The 10,781-nt window shown below is 39.7% G+C and overlaps 1 protein-coding gene and 1 pseudogene across 1 annotated transcript; both read right to left on the minus strand.

Moving 5' to 3' along the window:
- Window positions 1-658: 658 nt before the first annotated feature.
- Window positions 659-1,617, minus strand: LOC113893469 (annotated as a pseudogene).
- A 2,047-nt stretch (window positions 1,618-3,664) lies between these two features.
- Window positions 3,665-7,414, minus strand: LOC113893470 (olfactory receptor 10C1-like). Its single transcript, XM_027543447.1, is given in 3 exon segments — window positions 3,665-3,721; window positions 6,504-6,835; window positions 6,838-7,414. Coding segments are annotated over 3 exon segments (966 nt in total).
- Window positions 7,415-10,781: the final 3,367 nt, after the last annotated feature.

Genomic DNA, 10,781 nt, shown 5'->3' on the forward strand with positions numbered 1-10,781 from the left:
TAATGAGTAAACAAAGCTCCACTGCACTCATGTCACATATTTAAAACAATATGCAGCAAATGTAATATTACATTTAATGCTTTAAAAATGCTTTAATATCTGAAAAGCATAGAGTAATAAAGGTGATATCAGGATTTTATCATTTTGGAGGTACGTGGAGGTACTAACTACTGAAGATTTCTTGTACTTAACCAGAAACATGTTGGGCCTTGGAAGAGACATCAAGTAGTCTTAACATGAGAGAGCTGTGTGGGGCATGTCTCCTAGAAGCATGCAATGGAAAGCATCTCAATGGTGTCCCCAACTCTCTATTACTTAAACTCAAGATCTGTTCACAACTTTTTCCTTGCATACATTATATAAAAGGCATTTTTGATGTTTCTGTTTTGGAGCCTCTCGTAATTCTACTAAACCAAGAGTCAGTATTGATATTTCTCTCATGGTATATGAAGAAAAGACTCTTTAAATGTTTACATATGGAGGAGCTGCTGTGAAGCTCCAGAACAAAATGTCACACAAGTTTAGTAAAGAGATTTCTTTTATCTCTCTTCCAGGATATCATGCTTATTCTGGAATCCAGAAATTTGGAGGAGGAAAATATCCAGAAAATACTTCTGGCAGATACATGGGTTTCTAAATAGTTTGGTAATAAACAGGTTTAGATCATTTGTCTGTGAGTGCTCCATAGTGTTAGTCTTTGAAAGGCTTCCTTCACTTCCTTGTTCCTCAAGGTGTAGATAACTGGATTCAGAGCAGGCGTGACCACTGTGTACATGAGTGCAGTTGCCTTGTCTGTTTCTGGAGTGTGTGCTGCCTTTGGTTGGAGGTAAGTGAACAAGGCAGTACCATAGAAGAGAGAAACAACCAGGATATGAGATGAGCAAGTGGAGAAAGCTTTGCTTCTGCCAGTGGCTGAAGGGATTCTCAGGATGGTCACCAGAATGCGCACATAGGAGCACAGAATGAGGAGACAGGGGGTCATGATAAAGAGCACAGAGATAGCAAACATCACAATTTCATTGTGGGAGGTATCAACACTAGTTCCACTACTGGCATGATGTCACAAAAAAAGTGCTGGATCCTTCCTGTTCCACAGAAGGGCAGAGTGAAGATCCATGTGGTCTGGGCTGATTCTACCATGACCCCAGTGGTCCAAGATGCTGCAGCCAATTTCAAACACACACCAGGGCCCATCAGGAGAGAGTAATGCAGAGGATGGCAAATAGCTACAAAGCGGTCATAAGCCATGGCTGCTAGCAGGCAGCATTCTGTCAGTCCCAAGATGCTAAATACATACATCTGAGCTGCACAGCGTGCCACGCTTATGATCTTGGTCTCCACAAGCAAGTGCACCAGCATCTGAGGCACCACACTAGTGATATAGCACATCTCCAGAAAGGAGAGGTTAACCAGGAAGAAATACATGGGAGTGTGCAAGGAAGGGGTGCCCCAGATCAAGCCAATGATGAGAAGATTTCCTCCCATGGTAAACAAGTATATGGTTAAGAACACAAAGAAGAGCACAGGTTGTAACTCTGCTAGAGAGGAAAATGCTACAAATGTGAAGTGGGTGCAGAGGGACTGGTTTCCACTCATTATAGGCTCAGAGCTAGACATCTGTGGAGAGAGCAGAGGGTGCAGAAGTAACACCTAAAAGCATCCGGTCACCTAGCATAGGTCTCTGTGGAACTTTCTAGGGTCAGTGGTCTGATATGAGACCTAGACACTTGTATTCTGTTTGCTAAAAGTTTTGAAATGATTAGCAAGATTCCCTGGAGGAGGACATGGCAACCCACTCCAGTATTTTTGGCTGCAGAAATCCATGGACAGAGGAGCCTGGCGGGCTACAGTTCATACGATTGCAAGGAGTCCGACATACTGGAGCAACTTAACATGCATGCATGCACCCGACATAATGGATGGAATATTTCTTCCTGACTTTGAGTTCTGGATTTTCATAGAAGTTTAGAGAAAACAATGGCTTTAAATTACATCCTCTATTGTTTGTATTTACCTTGTTGTTATCCTAGTCATATAACCAGGCCGTTAGGTGTGTAATATATATTAAAGCCTTCTAAATGTAAAAATGTTAGCCACTTCAGTTGTGTCGGACTCTTTGCGACCCCATGGACTGTAGCCCACCAAGTTCCTCTGTCCATGGAATTCTCCAGGTAAGAAGATGAACTGGTTGCCATTCCATTCTCCAGAGGATCTTCCCCACCCCTGTACCTGGGTCTCCTGGATTGCAGGCAAAATCTTTACCATTAAGTGTAAAGGAGTCACATAAAAGTTAAGTGTAAATTATAAAGGTGCTATGTTCTGGTCTTCTGAATTCCACAATTTTCCCTTAAATTTACAATTAAGGGTTTGAAAGGGTGAATGTTTCTAGGCATTTGTCTATTCATTTTATTACATATTTTAGTCATTTTTTATTTGAATATGATAAAATCATAATTGGCAGCTAAAATCCATGGAAATCAAAACCACCAGAATGTCCTTTCTATATCCTCAGTATAATTTTATAGAAATTTGAATGGGAGAACATACCAAGAACCACATGAAAAACTTCCCTTTCCTTGTCAGTCTTCTAGACTCCTGACAATTCCGAATTATAGTATGGTTATAGAACTGGAAGTATTTCTACTCTGACTAGAGACCATAGGGATTGCATCCAGTGCACAATTTAATTCATCCCAAGAGGAATTTGTTCAATAACAGTGATGAACATTCAATGTAAATTTGGTTTTCATTATTTGAATACATTTCCCAGAGGTAATCTATTGCTGCTAGTTTCATCACTCAAATTTAATGGATAAAACACAATATTTATAATGGATTTACACCTGGCACTTCAAACAATTATTGAATTATATGGGTATTTTCCATATTAATTTTCTTTAAGTTTCTCAGATGCACAGTGACTGCTCATGTCTTTTTTTATATCAATAGAACCAGCACAAAGTAGACTCTGTAGACCAATGGATAGTATTTACTTTAACAGACATTCAAAATTTTGCAGTAATTCTCTTTGAAGTACCCTCAACACCTTCATTTTATTTTTATATGCTTATAGCCCTCCTTTCCCATATTGTGTGAGCTATAGAAGGAAAATCTATTTGGAGCCCACAGTTTTGTAGTGAAAAGTGTGAAAGTCAAAGTTGCTCAGTCATGACAGACTCTTTGTAAACCTTGTCCATGCCAGAATACTGGAGTGAATAGCCTTTCCCTTTCCAAAGGATCTTCCTGACCCTGGAATTGACCAAGGGTCTACCACATTGCAGGCGGATTCTTTACCCACTGAGCTATCACGGATGCCAATGCAATGTTTCTACTGGCCTTTCATCCTCCTCTCTCTGCCATACTTACAGGCAGGTACATGGAGGTGGCTGAGGGAAGTTCCAAATCATGTGTGTATGTGTGTGTGTGTGTGTGTGTGGTGTTAGTTCCTCAGTCGTGTCTGTGACCCTATGAACTGTAGCTTGCCAGGCTCTTCTCTCCATGAAATTCTCCAGGCAAGAATACTGGAATGGGTTGCTACCCTTCTCTAAGGGATCTTCCCCTCTGAGGAATTGAACCTGGGTCTCGTGCACTTCAGGCAGATTCTTTACCATCTGAGCCACCAGGCAAGTCCTCCTAAATTTTTAGTAACCCAACTATTATTGACTCATTTGCTGTCTTCTTTAGAATTTAAAGAGCCTCCTTCCTTCACCTTTGGTCTATTCTGAAATGGATAAACAAGCAAAGCAAGCTCCACTCCAAGCATGTCACATGTTTAAAACAAATAGTTGCAATGCATATGGTATCAACTTTATCACATGATTTAAAAAATGCTTTTATATCTTAAAAAGCATACAGTGATAAACGTGATATCAGGTGTTATCATTTTGATGATCAGTGGAGATAAAATGTGATATCAGGTTTTATCATTTTGATGGTCTGTGGAGATAGTGATTCATGAAGATTTCTGCTACTTAAAATCAGTTTGAACCTTGGAAGTGACGTCACATAGTCTTAACACAAGGGAGTGGTGCTGGGCACGTCTCCAAGAAGCAGGCATATACTGAGAGCATCTCATTGGTATTCACAACTTTCTGCTACTTAAACTAAAGTTCTGAACACATCTTTTCCTTCTGTATATTATACAATAGAGCATTATTTGAGATGCTGTTTTCGAGTCTCTCACATTCTTCCAAACCAACCTTCAGTACTGATATGTCTCTTGTGATGTGTGTGGAAATTAGTCTTTTAAAGTGTGAACTATGGGAGGAGCTGCTTTGAAGCTCAAGCATTAAAATGGCACACAAGTTTGGGAAAGAGATTTCTTTCATCTGCTTTTCTGGGAATTCAGGCTTCTTCTGGAATCCAGGAGAATTGGTGCTTCAGAATATCCAGAAACTACTTCAGGCATAAGCATGAGGTTTTGCATAGTTAGATAATAAATAGTAACAACAAGTTCTTCTCTAAGTGGTTTTACTGAGCATTGATTGTTAAAATGAAGTCAAAACAATAGAAGACATCAGATGCTGTGTGATGACCAGCAGCTATTGGATTGGGCTGTGTGTGTGTGTGTGTGTGTGTACGTGAGTGCATGTGTGGGTCCACATGCACCCACACACATTGAGGCATTTGTTATGTGCGCAGAGACAACTAAGGGTCAGCTTTAGCAGGGAGAGATTCTGCTATTGAACAGGTGGAGCCTGTGACCCTTCAGTCAGTCTGCTGTAGTGAATGTCCTCTTATCTATGGTTATCACAGTGTCCCATGTAAAATCACATTCACTTTTGACAGGAAAGAACATACATTCCTGCTGTGCATTCATAGGAAATAAATATATTTGTTCTGTTTTTACTTGAAGTGACATATAGTCTCTGAGTTTAAAATTTCTAGCTATATTGTTTCCAGTTGTATTCCTACTGATAAAGATTCTAGATTCAGACCATCACTGCTCTGAAACTTAGGACCTGGGTGTTAATGGGGCTAGAAAGGGAATTTGAACAAAGTAATATATTCTGCATTCAATGCAGAGAAAGGAAATTTTGGGACAAATAATTAAAAAAAACTAGATATATGGGAAAAAAACTTGGTAACAATAACCCTGTATATAAGACAGTAAAAGAGACAGTGATGTATGCTGCTGCTAAGGCGCTTCAGTCGTGTCCGACTCTGTGTGATCCCATAGACAGCAGCCTACCAGGCTCCCCCGTCCCTGGGATTCTCCAGGCAAGAACACTGGAGTGGGTTGCCATTTCCTTCTGCAATGCATGAAAGTGAAAAGTGAAAGTGAAGTCGCTCAGTCGTTCCTGACTCTTAGCGACCTCATGGACTGCAGCCTACCAGGCTCCTCCATCCATGGGATTTTCCAGGCAAGAGTACTGAAGTGGGATGCCATTGCCTTCTCCTCACTGATGTATAGAACAGTCTTTTGGACTCTGTGGGAGAGGGAGAGGGTGGGATGATTTGGGAGAATGGCATTGAAACATGAATAATATCATATATGAAACGAGTCGCCAGTCCAGGTTTGATGCACGATACTGGATGCTTGGGGCCGGTGCACTGGGATGACCCAGAGGCATGGTATGGGGAGGGAAGAGGGTGGAGGGTTCAGGATGGGGAACACATGTATACCTGTGGTGGATTCATTTTGATATATGGCAAAACCAATAAATATTGTAAAGTTAAAAAATAAAATAAAAAATAAAATAAAAAAGCAGTATCATTTATTTAATCATTGCCTGAGAAAATGTATAATATATATTTTTCTAAAACTTCATTCATATGGAAAAACAAAAATAGTGGATAAGACCAAAGAAACAACCTAGTTTTGGATAAAACATCAGAGACCTTCACTGGATTTACAAGTTAAGTACTTAGGGTTGTGTTACAATGCACATCACTCATAAGTATTAACAATTACAATGTACAACACTCATAAGTATTATTTAAGACATATCATTATTAAGATGTATCAGAGGTGAGTAATTAGGAGATTATACTCCATGTAAACATTTAAAAGGCACACCCTATATTTGACACAAAAATGTATTAATTTCCTTGTTTTCATTTTTCAATATTTTCCATAGAAATATTTTTTTGTCTTTACTCAAAAGATGTGAAACACACTAACCTTAATGCCATTTCCGTGGTAGTCAGAAAAAGGAGTGGTGTCCAAGACATAGGACTTGCTCAGAATTTTGTTGATTGAATAATTGATTGCACAAATGATATACATTTTAATGATCCTACTGCATATTTCTCTTTTGCTTAAACACATTGAAAAACATAAAACAGGCAAATGCGTTACTTAGTTGCCATCCTATAAGTCCCTCATGGTGTTAGACTCAGAGTGCTTCTTGGTGTTAGTCTGAGGGAGGAGGGTTCGGGATGGGGAACACATGTATACCTGTGGTGGATTCATTTTGATATTTGGCAAAACTAATACAATTATGTAAAGTTTAAAAATAAAATAAAATTGGAAGAATAAAAAAAAAAAAAAAAAGAAAGGCTTCCTTCACTTCCTTGTTCCTCAAGGTGTAGATAACTGGATTCAGAGCAGGCGTGACCACTGTGTACATGAGTGCAGTTGCCTTGTCTGTTTCTGGAGTGTGTGCTGCCTTTGGTTGGAGGTAAGTGAACAAGGCAGTACCATAGAAGAGAGAAACAACCAGGATATGAGATGAGCAAGTGGAGAAAGCTTTGCTTCTGCCAGTGGCTGAAGGGATTCTCAGGATGGTCACCAGAATGCGCACATAGGAGCACAGAATGAGGAGACAGGGGGTCATGATAAAGAGCATGGAGAGAACAAACATCACAATTTCATTGTGGGAGGTATCAACACTAGTTCCACTACTGGCATGATGTCACAAAAAAAGTGCTGGATCCTTCCTGTTCCACAGAAGGGCAGAGTGAAGATCCATGTGGTCTGGGCTGATTCTACCATGACCCCAGTGGTCCAAGATGCTGCAGCCAATTTCAAACACACACCAGGGCCCATCAGGAGAGAGTAATGCAGCGGGTGGCAAATAGCTACAAAGCGGTCATAAGCCATGGCTGCTAGCAGGCAGCATTCTGTCAGTCCCAAGATGCTAAATACATACATCTGAGCTGCACAGCGTGCCACGCTTATGATCTTGGTCTCCACAAGCAAGTGCACCAGCATCTGAGGCACCACACTAGTGATATAGCACATCTCCAGAAAGGAGAGGTTAACCAGGAAGAAATACATGGGAGTGTGCAAGGAAGGGGTGCCCCAGATCAAGCCAATGATGAGAAGATTTCCTCCCATGGTAAACAAGTATATGGTTAAGAACACAAAGAAGAGCACAGGTTGTAACTCTGCTAGAGAGGAAAATGCTACAAATGTGAAGTGGGTGCAGAGGGACTGGTTTCCACTCATTATAGGCTCAGAGCTAGACATCTGTGGAGAGAGCAGAGGGTGCAGAAGTAACACCTAAAAGCATCCGGTCACCTAGCATAGGTCTCTGTGGAACTTTCTAGGGTCAGTGGTCTGATATGAGACCTAGACACTTGTATTCCTTTGCTAAAAGTTTTGAAATGGTTAAGAAAAACCCCTGGAGAAGGAGATGGCAGTCACTCTAGTATTTTTGCTGGAGAAGTCCATGGACAGAGGACCCTAGTGGGCTCCAGTCCATACGATTGCAGAGTCAGACATACTGAAGCGACTTAGCATGTATGCATGCACCCAGCATAATTGATCCAGTATTTATTCCCGATTTTGAGTTCTGGAATTTCATAGAAGTTTAGAGAAAACAGCGGCTTTAAATTACATCCTCTCATGATTTCTTTTTACCTTGTTGTTATTCTAATCATATACACAGACTGTTAGGTGTGTGATATATATGAAAGCTTTCTAATTATAAAAGTGTTAGCCACTTCAGTTGTTTTGGACTCTTTGTGACCCCATCGACTGTAGACCACCAAATTCCTCTATTTTTGGAAATCTCCAGGCAAGAATACTGGAGTGAGTTGCCATTCTGTTCTTAGGATATCTTCCTTATCCAGAGATTGTACCCAGGTCTTCGACATCGCAGGGAAAATCTTTACCATGGAGTGTAAAGGAGTCACATAAAAGATAAGTGTAGAGAGTAAATTGCAAAAGTACTATGTTCTGGTCTTCTGAATTCTATAATTTTCCCTTAAATTTACACTAAGCATTTGAAAGGGTGAATATTTCTAGGCATCTACCTATTCATTTTCTTACATATTTTAGTCATTTTATTTTAATATGATAAAATCATAACTTGGTAACTAAAATCCATGGAAATCAAAACCACCAGAATGTCCTTTCTATATTCTCAATGTAATTGTACAAAAATTTTAAGTGGGAGAACATACCAAGAACCACAAGAAAAACTTCCGTTTCCTTGTCAGTCTTCTAGACTTCTGACAATTCCCAATTATAACATGGTTATAAAACAGGCCATATTTCTACTCTGACTAGAGACCATAGGGATTGCATCCACTGCACAGTTTAATTTGTCTCAAGAGGAATTTGTTAAAAAACAATGACAAACATTCAATGTAAATTTGGTTTTCATTACTTGAATACATTTCCCAGATACAGTTTATTGCTGTTAGTTACCTCACTTAAATTTTGATGGGTAAATCCCAGTATTTCTAATGGATTTACACCTCGCACTTCAGTTATTGAATTGTATGGCTATTTTCCATAGTAATTTTCTTTAAGTTTCTCAGATGCACAGTGACTGCTCATGTCTTTTTTGATATCAATAGAACCAGCACAAAGTAGACTCTGTAGACCAACGGATAGTATTTAACAGACATTCAAAATTTTGCAGTAATTCTCTTTGAAGTACCCTCAACACCCTCATTATAATTTGATATGCTTATAGCCCTCCTTTCCCATATTGTGTGAGATATAGAAGGAAAATCTACTTCGGAGCCCCAGTTTTGTAGTGAAAAGTGTGAAAGTGAAAGTTATTCAGTCTTGGCCTACTCTTTGTAAACCCATTGACTATACAGTCCATGGAATTCTCCATGCCAGAATACTGGAGTGTATAGCCTCTCCCTTCTCCAAGGGATCTTCCTAACCCAGGAAATGAACTGGGGTCTACTGCATTGCAGGTGGATTCTTTACTAACTGAGCTATCAGGGATGCCAATGCAATGTTTCTACTGGCCTTGCATCCTCCTCTCTCTGTCATACTTACAGGTAGGTACATGGAGGTGGCTGGGGGAAGTTCTAAATCGTGTGTGTGTGTGTGTGAGTGTGTGTGTTTGAGTGTGTGTGTGTTTGAGTGTGTGTGTGTTTGAGTGTGTGTGTGTGCATGCTAATTGCTTAGTTATGTCTGACTCTGTGACCCCATGAACTGTAGCTTGCCAGGCTCCTCTGTCCATGGAATTCTCCAAGCAAGAATACAGACAGGCTCTATCTTCTGTCCAAGAATTCTCCAAGCAATTCTCCAATCTGAGGGATTGAACCTGGGTCTCGTGCACTTCAGGCAGATCTGAGCCACCACGCAAGTCCTCCTAACTTTTTAGTAACCCAACTATTATTGACTCATTTGCTGTCTTCTTTAGAATTTAAAGAGCCTCCTCCCTTCACCTTTGGTCTATTCTGAAACGGATAAACAAGCAAAGCAATTTCCACTCCATGCATGTCAGATGTTTAAAACAAATAAATACTTGCAATGAATACGTTATCAATTTTATCACATGATTTAAAAAATGCTTTTATACCTTAAGAGAATACAGTGATAAATGTGATATCAGGTTTTATCATTTTGATGATCTGTCGAGACTGTGATTTGTAAAGATTTCTGGTATTTAAAATAAGTTTGAACCTTGAAAGTGACGTCACGTAGTCTTAACACAAGGGAATGCTGCTGGGCACGTCTCCAAGAAGCAGGCATATACTGAGAGCATCTCATTGGTATTCACAACTTTCTGTTACTTAAACTAAAGTTCTGAACACATTTTTTCCTTCTATATATTATACAATAGAGCATTATTTGAGATGCTGTTTTCGAGTCTCTCACATTCTTCCAAACCAACCTTCAGTACTGATATGTCTCTTGTGATGTGTGTGGAAATTAGTCTTTTAAAGTGTGAACTATGGGAGGAGCTGCTTTGAAACTCAAGCATTAAAATGGCACACAAGTTTGGGAAAGAGATTTCTGCTTTTCTGGGAATTCAGCTTTCTTCTGGAATCCAGGAGAATTGGTGATTCAGAATATCCAGAAACTACTTCAGGCATACGCATGGGGTTTTGCATAGTTAGATAATAAATAGTAACAGCAAATTCTTCTCTAAGTGGTTTTGCTGATTGTTTTTTTTTTAAATGTAATTTTGGGAAGTATTTATCGTTCTGAATAAAAATTTTTAAGAAATTGTTGTTACCTGTGTATCTTGAACACTAAGGTGTTTTAATATGCAGTCAAAACAATAGAAGAGATCAGATGCTGTGTGATGATGGGCAGCTGTTGAATTGGTCTGTGTTTGTGTGTGTGAGTGCACGTGCAGGTCCACATGCACCCACACACATTGAAGCATTTGTTATGTGTGCAGAGACAACTAAGGGTCAGCTTTGGCAGGGAGAGTTTCTGCTATTGAACAGGTTGTGCCTGTGACCCTTTGGTCAGTCTCCTGTAGTGAATGTCCTCTTATCTATGGTTATCACAGTGTCCCATGTATAATCATTCTCACTTCTCACCAGGAGAGAACATACATTCATGTTTTTCAGGCACAGAATACCAATATAATTGCTCAGCTTCTACTTGGACAGTGATATTTAATATCTGTGTT

The sequence above is a fragment of the Bos indicus x Bos taurus genome, chromosome 5 (genome assembly GCF_003369695.1).
Source record: "Bos indicus x Bos taurus breed Angus x Brahman F1 hybrid chromosome 5, Bos_hybrid_MaternalHap_v2.0, whole genome shotgun sequence".
In the NCBI taxonomy this organism is placed as follows: domain Eukaryota; kingdom Metazoa; phylum Chordata; class Mammalia; order Artiodactyla; family Bovidae; genus Bos; species Bos indicus x Bos taurus.